A 13,365-nucleotide genomic window follows, 5' to 3' on the forward strand; every position below is an offset into this window, starting at 1 on the left:
AGGTGGTAGCAACATAGTAATGCATGTGTTTGATAACAGGAAAAAGTGCCCCTGTACTATACCACAACAGGACTTCTCATGGAACTAAACAGACTGCCTGTTAACATTTAATGGTCCAAGAGAAAGGGAGGATAGAGGGAAGAGAGCAGGGGAAAGAAAAAAGAAAGAAAGAGGACAGGAGGGAGGTCATACCAGAATAGAAGAGAAAAGGAGACTATACTGATTTTCTCAGTGAAAGCCAATATTGTTAGACCTGCTGAGCTGAGAAGTAGATTATATACTCTATTCTAAAATTCATCATTGCATTTTGTTTCTTTACAAGAGTGTGCCTGGAGTGCCTGGTTCTGTCACGCAAGATAATTTCTAAAATACGGTGGAGTCTACTTTGTAATAATGAGGATAGAAAAGTGAAGACTAACACAGTGCCATAATGCGAGTCATTAGACTTAGATGGTGATCTGTACTCCAGCAAAAATGAGGTTTATTGCTGCTGAAGATGAGTTTCATTGTGCTCATCTCCTGGGACTGCATGAACTATCACTTGTCAGACAGGTGCTAAATGCTGTGCTTGAAGTGGGTTATAGCTTTCTCTTCCTTTGCTCCAGCTGAGAGTCTTTTAAAGTGCATTTTTTAGGCCTGTTAAAAATTGGCACAACCTTTGTGTCTACACAGTTTCTTTCACAAGCAGCCATTCCATTTCTCATAAAATGCCACTTGCACGATATGGGGAAGAGGGAGATACCACCATAAGCTTCATTTATGCCCATGTTCACCAACAGAAAGACAACAAACATCCACTTGTTCTTTGTACAGTAGTCATATGTTTAGGAGTAAGCTCTACTTCTAGGAAGTACAGATTAATTGCTCATGGGGCCTCACCATGTTTAAAAATTGTTGCTTTTATGTTCCAAATCAAGGATGGTTTGAGAGGCCTAAGCCTGTGATTGTCCCATTTTATTCTCCCTTCCCTGATAGCAGCATGTGAAACAGCTGAAAAACAGGTGGGGAGTCTTCTTCTTGTGGAAGACCAAACACTCTCATGTGGGAGACCAAATGTTGCCATGACACATTGACAGCTAATTAAAATGTGTGTATGTTATAGGAAAATAAGCCATAGGCCATGTTTCTTGGTGCTTATTTCTTAGTCTAAAAGTGAGTCAGTTCTATGTATTCCAGTTCTGTTTTCAGTTCTGGTTACTTGTGATCTTGAAATTATCCTTGTCACTCAACAGTGTTGTATTCAGTTTCCTGCTTTAAAGTATTACTGAAAGTAAGGGGAATAACTGCTACAATCTGAATTCCTTGGAACAAGGTTAGAAGTTATGAAGCCCAATTAGGGCTTCATATGTTGTCAAGAATTAAATAAAGCAGGAAGAAGAATGTGGTACTTTTTATTGGACATTTTCTCATTTGGCACTGTACCAAACTTCCTTCCTTAATACTTAGTTGAAAATATTGCTTAGATCATAACACTGCAGTAATTATAAAAAATTATGTGGCAAATTTTCAATATATATAACTACATGATTCTCTAGCTGCAGCTATATGCGGATTCAGCAGCAATGAGATGAGAGTAATAAAAAAGAGGTACCTTAAAAGGTTGACTGAATTTCTCCCATAATCCTTCTCCTAGTCGGAACAGCTGTCCCACTGAGTGCACTGCAGATGGAGCATCTGTGATAATCTGTATTTCTCTAGCACAGAAGTATTTGATTGAATATTTTCTAACTAGCCTGCAATGGCCACATCTTTTAGGCAATGAAAGATGGAAACAGTTGCCATTATGAAAGAAAGCTGTCCACTGGCATTCATCCTGCTATGCATTTTGCTCAATAATTCACTTAGTCTGACTAAGATTCGTCAGACTGAGTCCCAGGAAGGAAAAATAACAGATAGCCGCTGTATTAATACGACTGATTGGTTTTCCACTGTATCTCAACAACTGTAGTTTATTCTATCTGGGGATAAAGTGGAAAAAACAAAGCATTTTTTCTTACTTGGTTTTTGACTACTTTATTGAGCAATGTTTCTGTGACTGTGAATATGAAGAAAGCATATAGTTTATGCTCAAAAAACAAGCAAACAAAAATGGAAGAAATAGTCTGAAGATAGCAAAGTGTTTCACCAGTATTTTCCTGGCACATCTTCTATGACAGATTTTAATAAGAGGTAAGTGGTCTAGGACATTTTAAATGAGCAGAAGGAAAGATTGAAATGAGAGGGTTCAGCTGACTACAGGTTAGTGCTGTGCTACCTTTCAGGGTATTCTCACAGATAATCCATGTTTATGTGCATGTAGACACAATGCACAAGATACAGTCTAGGTAAGCTGATATTTAGATACAAAAATGATCAATAAGGTGCTAGATGGAATAAGAGATTAGATGATTTGACTTGCATGAGTGCATCTGGTTTCAAAGCAACTAGAATTTTCTGTTGATTCTGTTTGCTTTATCTGAGATATTACACCCCACAGTAAGAAAATGTGTTAAAATAATTTCTTTGTCACTGTATGAGTAACAGAAAAAGTCCATACTATTTATGGGATAAATAGTATTTGACTTCTGCACATTTATAAGGAAGTTACTCTATCAGTGTTGATCTTTGATGGTTTAAGTGCTATTAAATTTTTCTAGATCTAGTCTGTGGGCTGACTCGCTTTAACCAAGCCAGCCCAATTTTATTTTCGAAAACTTGACTGAGATGTTGGCAAGAAATCCAGTGTTGGAAAACCTACAAGCAACTGCACCACTGAGACAGGCACAATAAATGGCTAAGCCCAAACCTGGAAGCCAAAATTCCTTCTTTGTAGTTACAATTCTGTCTGGGAAAGTAATTTCATCCTTTAAATTCACGAATTTTCCAATCTCAAGAATTTTTATAAACTTATGAGACTGATTGTGATCAGGTTGTGGGAGTAGTTGGGGCTTTTGGAGGGGAAAAAACCAAAACCCTAAAACCATTCCAGTGAAGATCAAGATAACACAGAAGCATTACCTTCTACTCAGTAATATGTGAAACTTAAGTCATCTATTTTTTGATGACCATAATGTTTCCCTAGAATGCAAAGTGTTATGGAACACAAGCTGTGGTAAGATTCCCGAGACCCATATTGGCAGAATTTCTCTCTTTGGGCCAGTAGCACACTCATCCAGATTGAGAACTAAAATCATTCCTCTGCCTTGGAGGATTACAGAGTGCATTGTGCAACTTTGGGTATAATTATTCTATATTTTAGAGTTCAGAGCAATATTGATTTGGCATCTAAATTTAAATTTTGTCCCAGTGTAAGTACACATATCTTTGTGTGGCCTTATTTCTGGTTTTTCATATCTTAGATAAAACATGTTTGCTAAAAATAAATAATTGAAATCACTTAACACTTCAAAGTGATAAGTCAATAACATTTTTTGATAAGGCAAATCCATTATTAACAGTCCACACAGAGGGGTTATCTTTAATCTCCTATGTGTGTCCAATCTATATTTATAGAAGTAATTTTAACATCATGAAAGCAAATGCTGATGAAAAATGTAGAGGAAGAAATTAAGTAAAGAATCCATCTCTCTTTTCTGCTGTCTTTCATCTATAAAATAAATCCTAGGATTCACATCCATTTCATTAAAGGCCTTCCCTGAGCCTCCTTTTCTCCATGCTAAACAGCCCCAGCTCCCTCCACTGCTCCTCATAAGATTTGGACTCCAGACCCTTCCCCTGCTCTGTTGCCCTTCTCTGGACACACTCCAGCTCCTCTATTTCTTTCTTTCAGTGAGAGCTGAAGAGGAAGCTGAAAGGAGAACTGGATGCTCATTGTAGGAGTGGAATCAGAGGGACTAAGGTTGAGGAGCAGAGTTAGATATTAGCATTTCCTAGAAAGAAAGGCTAGGAAAATTTTCTTCAGACATTGTGCCCTGGACAAGAGTGGTAAAGGTTATGGTATAGCAGGCATCCATTTAATCTACTTTGTTCAGGTTTTTTTCCATTCTTTGTGAATTGCCAGTTACTTTTTCAGGTCTGACACCTCTGACAAACATTCTTCCTCTGTGCACTCTTGAAGATATATTGTGCGTATTTTTGTTCTCCTCAGATTTCCAAAGCACAGTTTGGGAAAATTCATTTTCAAAGCTCAATTTCAGCAATATTTTTCAAAATGGCTGGCACAGCTTTGATTTATGATTTCCATCATAACACCTACAGTAAAACAATCTGCTCTTGTTTAAAAACATTCAGTTCTTTCATTTTTACTTTGGTTTTCAGCAAGTTATATAAACTGCAGCAGTTCCACCACCTGCTGCCTACACCAGATGCATTTATGTTAACATTTGAGTTCATATCAGGAGTGGACTTCTGAAGCAAATCTCCTGTCTGCACTCCACTTACTAAGCTTTGGTTTGCAAGGTAGTTGTCTCACAGTGTGTGGCATGGGTTCATCTTAACTGGTCCCAAACAGGATTTGTGTTGCAGGAGAGTACCTTATACCCTTCAGCAGCCAATGGGCATTCAGCCCAGGGGACCAGACAGAGCTAGACTGAGGTAAAACCTTCTAAAAAATATCTGGTATGGACATCTGGTCCTCAACCTCAGCTGTTTCCCTCTATAATGCTACTTCTGTTGTTCAGCACTATTTGCTAATATACACACCCAATATCTGCTCCAGCATTTGCAGAATTCATTCATAAACGTGTATTTTGCTGCTCAAATGTTATTTGGGTCATCATGACCAGACTCCAGTTCTCCATTCCTTCTCAGACTCTATTCCTTAGGGGATTCCCCCTGTTCCTGCCCCAGATCAGACCCTGCCACTGATTTCCTGTACATTTTATTCCATATTTTATATCAATGATACAGCTACACACTGTCTTCTGGGATGAGCAAAGATTGCAGATTTTATCATGAGATGCATGTTAGGGCTTTATTACACACTGAGTCACAAGTAATGACTACCAAGTTGTAGAACTTAAGTTCTACATACAAAACCACAAAATAAAAAACTATGGAAGTTGGAAGGAGATTATAGTTTCTTTGGTTTTAATTTACTTTTTTTTTACTGAAGATAATTGTAGACAGTAGAGAATTTAAAGACAAGATGAAAAATGCAATAATGTCTTTCATTAAAAGAAGTATGGAAGAAATTTTCCAAAAGCACCATAGTGGGAAAAAGAAAATAGTGTTTTTAGTCAGTTCTAATGTCAGTGATGGAAAGAGCAGAATAACAGAAATGCATGTTGGAAAAAAAGATGGTGTTCTGAAGGAGAGACTGCAGGTGGGCTATGGGATTGGGTATGTCAGTGGAAAGAGAATGGAGATTTCTACTGCCTTGGGGCAGATGCAGGAGTCTGAGGAAGTGTTTGGCTTTGGCAAAAGGAGCAAAAGAAATAGAGCATGGAGTAAGGGAGTGCAGCTTAACTCCAAGGGATGGCCATGGGCAGCTGTCTCAACCCAAACTGACAGAAACATGTGAGAGAGAGCTTTAAAGAGTTTGCTGCAGCTTGGAAAATCACTGAGCTGTCTGAAATCAGACCCAGAAACAGGAGCCTGTTTGCAGCGATGCACAGGGCAAGCTGAGAGTTATTTGTGTCCTTTCTGACCCTGTTTGGAGGCTTTTCTGTTTAAAAGTTAACTATTCTTTTTTTTTTTTAATTTCTTTCTTGATGTTAAAAGCCTTCAACATTTGTTAGAAAATTCACAATAGAAGACTTGAGCAGATTAATATCCAAGTGTTGGTTGACTTGAGCTGAGAATTTCTTAAGGGACACTTTTGAAGAAGATGAAATATTAGCCACTCTTTTCTTGTGAAAGTGCATTACAAATCAGGATATTGCATTATTTTTCCAGGTGATAAACTGACAACTAAAGGACAAATCTGACTTGAGGAGGAGCTGAAGGTTTACCCACTGTGCCATTTCCAAAGGGACCCATGCTTGCTTGGTACAGGGCTTAAGTTCCCACCTGTAGGATGCTGACATTCATAAGCCTGTGGCTTGGTCTCCCTTTGGGTTGTTTGACTCTTGTGCCTGCCAGTTCCTTCAGTTGCAATTTGCAGGCAGTAAATGTGTTTGCATACCATCTGATGCAGCAAGCTGATACTGGTAACTGGCTTGACTTCTACTTGTTCAATAATTTAGTTCAGGTTTCCTTCTAGCTGGCTGTCCAGGTGAGCATCTTGTATGACTGCCTATTGTCATGGTTACAGGACTGGCTGAATATCTTCTTCCCCCTATGAGTTTTCTGAGTGCGATAGGAGAGCTGTCCTTGCCTGGAGTACAAGATAGCAAATCCTCACTGACAGACTTGGATGTGGAACACTGGCCTGTAAATGAGCATTGGTTTACTTCAACATATCTAGTAGAATTCAAATATATGCACTGCATACACTAATATTCGTGTATTATATATATATATTAGTGTATTATATATATTAGTGTATTTTTTATATATATATATATATAAATATATATAATATATGTATATAACTAACTAATATTAGTTCTTAGCTGCTAGTAAGTGGGAAGTTAACTGAAGTCATTCCATTTTCTTGAATCTCTTTTCATTAACTCTTGGTTTTAATTAGCATTTTGAAGTATTTCCAGAAATCCCTGTCAGGAAAAATATCTATATGTTTTCAAACACATTAACATATGCAAAATATTGTTCCATTTTTATTAGCATGTTATATAAACAAAAGATTGTCAGGGCTGATGCTACTGCGTCATACTGATTTGTGGAGTACTTGTCCATTTCCTGAAAATTATCAAGTCTTTGGTGAAGGACATGCTGTCTGTGTCCCTGATTTGTGTCTGGGCTGGCCCCAGGGAAATGGCACGCAGCCCCTGTGCCCTGGAGAAGGCTCTTGCTGCAGCACAGGAGCTCCTCTCTGCCGGGCAGCTGCAGAGGGAGCAGATGGCTGGAGTGGGAGTGCACAGCCCTCCACAGGCACAGCTGGGCCATACAGCCAGCCTCTCAGACAGAGCCTCACTCATGGTCTTTCCTTTTCCAGGGTAAAATCAGTTTACCTTTCCCCCTCTGTGTAAGAAATTCCTAAAACATCTTACTGCTTCTTTATATTTAAAAACCTTACTGGATAGATGACTTCATTGGGCAAAAGGAACATTAACATTGGTATGATTAAAAGTTATTTGGGTAGGATAGTTTTCCAGCAGTTCCCACAGTTTTTTGCATGCTGGTTCCATTCATCTGAAAGCTTTTTTTTGTTTCATGTATGTTGTTCATGAGAGTTTTGTTGTTGTTTTATGCTTTCCTTGGAGGTTCATAAGAATGTATGTGTGGATGTCTAGAGTGAGACTTAACTGCTGAGGGTAGGAATCAGTGGTAGGTGTGCTAAATATTGCTACAGACAAAGTCTAAAAAAAGGGCCAGTACTCTGATCTCGGATTGCAAACTGTGTTTTAACATTACCACAGTAAAAAATGTATGGATGCCAGTTTGTATTTAAATGTATTTACCCCACGTGTTTTGATTTCTAGGAACTTTGAACCAAAAGAACTGGGGCAAGAAATATTCTGCCTGTAATGGTGCCAAACAATCACCTATTAATATAGATGAAGACCTTACCCAAGTTAACGTGAATCTGAAGAAACTTAAATTCCATGGATGGGAAAAGGAAACTTTGGAAGATACTTTCATCCGCAACACTGGCAAAACAGGTAAAGAAGTCAGATTGCATGTTTTGAGTTAAGAGGTCTGGAAAGTGGTATAGGACAACCAACCAACCAGGGACTTTTACTGAATCATTTTCATTTCACTTAGCTGGTGCATTCTGAATTGATCTATTAAATAAATAAACAAAACAACAGTGATGACAGTAGCTAAATGAAACAGAAATCACACAAACAAAAATTTTTATGTGTGTGGACAGATACAACCAAAGCAATCACATCGTGACTATCATCCCATCATGGGCATGTCATTAAATCTAAACAGTAAGTTGGCATTTGCTGTGCAGTTATGGTGATTATTACTATATATCTAGAGTCTGAAATGGGTAGGCAAAAATGATTTTTTAAAAGTACAAATAAATTACCTACTCATCTGAAAGCACTTCATGGATGAGTTGGAGTTACAAAAAGCTCAGGTTGGGATTTATCTCACCTACACATAGACAGATATAATATAGAAACTTTCATCTGAATTACTCATATAGACGCCTCCTAACAGTCAAAGAAGAGAAATATGTGCTTTTGTGTTCTGACTTGTTTTACCAATCTTAGAAATACATTTTAGAAAGAAGTGATTTATACTTATGAGTGCCTGTTTTTCCCAGCCGTGAAAAAAGCTTATGGTGTCATCTAAATTGTTAGACAAATCTTTTTACAACCACTTATAAATCCAGGAATGCAGTAACTAAAAGCTGCTTGTTAGAAGTACTGTTCCTTGTTTTGGGCATGGATGTGGAGGAAGGTGTCTCTTAACAACTCTCTTTTACCTTCTACCAATTCCAGTAGGACCCCTAGATCAGCCTTTTTTGTTTAGCTTAGTTTAGTTTGATTTAGTTCAGTTCAGTTTAGCATCATTGTTCCTAATTTCTGTTCTTTCTGTCGTATACTTTCTACATACCACTACACAAATCACTTACTTCCCTCCTGCCCTACTAGCTGAGATAAATATTGCTTTGTCTTTTCAAAATGCCCCTGAGAAAATATTCTTTAAAGTCCTTAAAAGTGGACTGAGATCTTTCTCATCTACAGCAATCTGGATTTTATATGAGGAATTTAGCAGTTCCTCATATAAAATCCCGATTGCTGTAGATGAGAAAGATGTTTAAATGGTCTTCAGAGTTTTGAGGAAAGGAATGTAGGGAAAATGAGCTCCATTAGTGCTGTTTTATCAAGAAGTCAAGCAGTTCACAGTTGCTGGAGATGGGAAAGACAACATCTAGGGCTTCAGTCTATCCCATCCTGCTCATTCTCTCCAGAAGACAAATGCTCTGTCCCATCTACAATTTGTGTACAGCTATGTCCAGCTGAAGACCTGTCATTGCTTTTTCCCATGGGAGACAGCTCCACAGATAAGGAGTCTTACATCAGGACAGCTGGCTAAAATATTCTTGTCATGTTGCCTCATGATTTGTATATAGAATTGTGATAAAAATGGGGGGGCAGGTGTGTATTTTCCTTTTTGTTAGAAACACAGACCCTTTCAGGAAGGTAGGTACTTCAGGAATGTATTTTCTTAGACCAGCTAGACTTTCTGAGCTTTTTAATGTAGTTCTGTATCTAGTTTCAGATAACAGGAAACAAAGTGCACTTCATTAAATTACTATTTTATGAACTAAAGCATGAAATGAAACATATTCTCCATGCTAATAGTGAATTACCACATTTGTTACTTAGTTTAACTAACCAATTTCCTGTCAAATTGCTTATGAAATACAGAGAAATAGGCATATCATATTTAACTTCTAGCACCTAAAACTGAAATATGAGAGTTATAGATGCCTTGGCTGGATTTTATGTTCACACTCCTTTTTTTTTCCCTCTTTCTCAATGTTTTCAGTGGAAATTAACCTGACAAGCGATTATTATGTGAGTGGAGGTGGGTTAGACACCATATTCAAAGCAAGCAAGATCACTTTTCACTGGGGAAAATGCAACGCGTCATCAGATGGATCAGAACATAGTCTAGAAGGACAAAAGTATCCTCTTGAGGTAAAGTTTAGAATTGATTTTGATGATTTCAACAATTTGGTATTCTGTGACATTACTGCTCTACAAAATTCCTTTGTTTATCTCTTAAATCTATTTGCAAATATAATCATTCACTTAAATCCTAATTAAGAATAAATTATGCATTTTAGAAGGGCAGTGTAATGTGTTTGTGGCATGTTGAGAATGTCTAAACTGCATTTTTTCCCCATCTTCTAAGATGGTATTAGATGTCAGTTCTGCTAATCTGACAAAGCTCCCACTAAATGTTAAGCTCCTATGAATTTGGCCCATCATGTTCCACATCAGTTCATTGTTCAAAGTGCAAACGGACTTTTCAAAGTCAGGGCTTTACTGAGAGACCATGGGAACTGCTGGGCCTTACAGATACAAAGCATGGGCTGGAAAGAGCTGGCAGTGGTGTGCCAAGAGCCACGTGAGCAGGTCCTGGGTGCAGCCACATTCACAGGCAGCCAGGCCAGTGTCCCCCTGGCTGCTTTGGCAGAATGGGTTGCAGCATCATGGGAGCAGGCTGGAGGAGAGGAGCAGCTCCTCCTGGGATGCACAAAGGCCAGACTCTCTTCCCTCAACATGGTATTGTGTGATCTTCCAGCTCAAAAGAGGCAGTTGTGGCAGGCAGCTGTGCTGTTCTTCATTCCAAGCATTTTGAACTTCTGTGTGAAAGCAAAGCAATAGTGCCAGGGCTGGCCTATACAGGGGGAAGAGTGGTAAGCCAGGAGCAGTCTCTGGACAGTGTAATTTCTTTTACCTCACTAACCACCTAAAAATTCCCAACTCTATCTGTCCTGACAAGGCGTCACAGAGAATGCTCTTTTCCATCATCATCTCATAGAAAGCCAGTAGGAGCAGTCGCTCCCCCATACACTTTGGTCACCCAGCACTGGAGGAGATTTACCAGCTGTATCTGGAGAAAGAGAGAGAGGGGTGCAACAAAACCAATGCTCATGACAGCAGTCAGATGTGGGTTCAAAGTGCCTGGTAGTCTTATATTACCAATGTTTTTCTACACTTACTGCAAGGCAGATGCAGTAGGGACATCTTGGCATATTATTCATGTTTTATCACTGATGTACAGACTGATTTCACCAAGTACTCTAGGTCAGGTGTCCACTTATCTCAGCTTACTCTATTATCCATGGAAAGCATTGTGCTCCTTGAAAGGGTAATTCCTGCAACCTTAATAATTTTCCAAGAGAGGTTTTTACATAGCTAATTATTGATGAACTCCATTCTGCATCCTCCGATAACACAAATGAGAGAGGTAAAAAATCCCTACGTTTATTTAAAATTTTTTGTTTGGATGTTTTTTTTCCCTCAAAATGGGAATATAAGCAATTGTATTATTGAATGTTTACAATTTTTTATATATAACATTTGAATATATTTTTAATTGCAGATGCAAATCTACTGCTATGATGCAAATCAGTTTACAGATTTTGAAGAGGCAGTTAAAGGAAGTGGAAAGTTAAGAGCTTTATCAGTTTTGTTTGAGGTAAACAAAATATATCTTTGTGTCATTTAATAAGCCTTGAAACACAGCAGATGTTCAAACTGAATTTAACTGGTTCCAATGTGTGATCACTGAGTTAAAAAATTTCATCTATCTTTCTAATTTATTCTTGCAGAAAAGCAAATGGGCAAAATAAGTTTGTTTAGCTTTAAATCATCTATAATTTTGGTGGTAAACTGTAGCTTGCAATCTTCTTTCATGAAGCCTGTTAAAATATGCGATTTCTTTTTAACAGATTGGACTAGAAGATAATCCAGATTATAATCCAATCATTAATGGAGTAGATAGTGTTAGTCGTTTTGGTAAGTTTGCCTCCATTTTTTATTGATTACTGATTAATTCAATTCCACTTCAGTGTGATTATGAAACCTTGAAGACATTGAGGAGCATGGTTCTCTATTGCTCAGTCATGTCTATTTTGTTAGAAATTACAGAAGTCATCTGGACAGATGAGAAATGGACAACCACCAACCACATGAAATCTAACATAAGCAAGTGCCAGATTCCACTCCTGGGAAGGGGTAATCCTGGTTATATATACAAACCAGGGAGGGACAGTCTGAAAAACACCCCTTTGGAAAAAGGTTTGGGGTTTGGTTTAATGGGAAATTGAACATGAGCCAGCAGTGCCCTGGCAGCCAGGAGGGCCAATCCTGTCCTGGGGTGCATCAGGCACAGCATCGCCAACCAGGCAAGGGAGGAGATTGTCCCACTCTGCTCTGAGCTGGGACAGGCTCACCTCCAGTGCTGGGGGCAGTTCTGGGTGCCACAGTGTAAGAAGGACATCAACCTATTAGTGTGCATCCAGAGAAGGGCAACCAAGATTGTGAAAGGTCTTGAAGAAAGGCGTGTCTGAGGTCTCTTCGTTCAGCTTGGAGAAGGGTGCCTCATCACAGTCAACAACTTCTTTAAGTGGGGCGACAGAGAAGCATTTGCTGACCAGTGGTAGGACATGAGGAAACGGGATGAAGCTGCGTCAGAAGTTCAGATTGGGCATTAGAAAAGGCCCTTCACTGGGATGGTGATCAGTGACAGCCTGGGCACAGGCTCCCCAGAGAAGTAAGTGGTCATGGCACCAAGTATCTGGATGATGCTCTTAGTCATATTGTTTAGTTTTAGATCATCCTGTGAGGAGCAAGGAGTTGGACTTGATGATCCTCACATGTTTCTTCCAACTTGAGATATTTTATTTTTCTCTGATTAATTTTCTCAAAGAATATTTGTAACAACAGACATATAAATGAATAAATATAACTATCATGAGAAATTTGTAACTGTTTAAATGCTAAATCCAGATAAATCTGATTTATTATGTACATCTTCTTAATCATAGAGGTCAGGGTTTTTGTATTTGGTTGGAAGCCAGATAAGACTGTTGTAACTATCTAAGCAAGAGTGAGACTGTCACTTTTCAGTAGACTCAGAGGAGAGAAATTTTTTTTCAGTAGCTCCTATGTAAATCCAAAATAGTCCAAATATATTGTATTGGCAATGGTTGCTAATCAAGACACAACTTCAGTGTGCACAAAGAGATCTGGGCTATGTTTCTAACTCAGTTTCTGGTGTCTTTGCAGATGAATAAATATGAATGAGCACTGTCTTGGACAGGGATATATTCTTACATCATGTCCATGACTTTAAGGAAACCTTGTCTCAGTCTTCCTTTATGCAATGGTGCTTGAATTTAAAAAGCTGTTTTAAAAGCCTTCAAAAGTGTGACATTGAAATCAAATTTCTTTTTTCCCTCTGGAAAACAAACACTATTCAACAAATTTAAAAGGGAACACCTTTCATAAGTTAGAAAGACGTAGGGGGTGGAAATATAAAGTAGTTAAGATTCATTACTTTTGTGTGTCATCTTCTGTGAAACAAAAAGGAGAACTAGTAATACATCAAGACAGATGCTGTCCTACAGCCTTGGAAGGAGCTGTAAAACTATCAGAGCAAGATTCAAGATGCAGCCACTACATGGCACTTCAACAATGCTTAGAATACAATTTCCCTGAATAAAATGCAGATGAGCTCAGGAAATTCAGGTCATAACCAAATCAAGTTGTTTCTTCTGAAGAAAAGCATGCAATCTCTCCTTGTCTATGTCCTTGTCACTCATATCTCTATTGTGCTTATTTGAATCACAGTTACTGGGTTCTCAAGCTCTGCAGAGGAGCACTC

The 13,365-nt window shown here is 38.4% G+C and overlaps 1 protein-coding gene across 7 annotated transcripts in view; it reads left to right on the forward strand.

Annotated features, from left to right (window-relative positions):
- Nucleotides 1-13,365, forward strand: part of PTPRZ1 (protein tyrosine phosphatase receptor type Z1) — a 129,293-nt gene that overhangs the window by 64,369 nt on the left and 51,559 nt on the right. For all 7 annotated transcript variants that reach the window (XM_030961041.1, XM_030961044.1, XM_030961042.1 and 4 more), the window contains exons 3-6: nucleotides 7,485-7,664; nucleotides 9,514-9,665; nucleotides 11,080-11,175; nucleotides 11,429-11,495. In XM_030961041.1, the coding sequence (XP_030816901.1) occupies nucleotides 7,485-7,664; nucleotides 9,514-9,665; nucleotides 11,080-11,175; nucleotides 11,429-11,495 (495 nt within the window). The remainder of the gene's footprint in view (nucleotides 1-7,484; nucleotides 7,665-9,513; nucleotides 9,666-11,079; nucleotides 11,176-11,428; nucleotides 11,496-13,365) is intronic.

The sequence above is a fragment of the Camarhynchus parvulus genome, chromosome 1A (genome assembly GCF_901933205.1).
Source record: "Camarhynchus parvulus chromosome 1A, STF_HiC, whole genome shotgun sequence".
Taxonomy (NCBI): domain Eukaryota; kingdom Metazoa; phylum Chordata; class Aves; order Passeriformes; family Thraupidae; genus Camarhynchus; species Camarhynchus parvulus.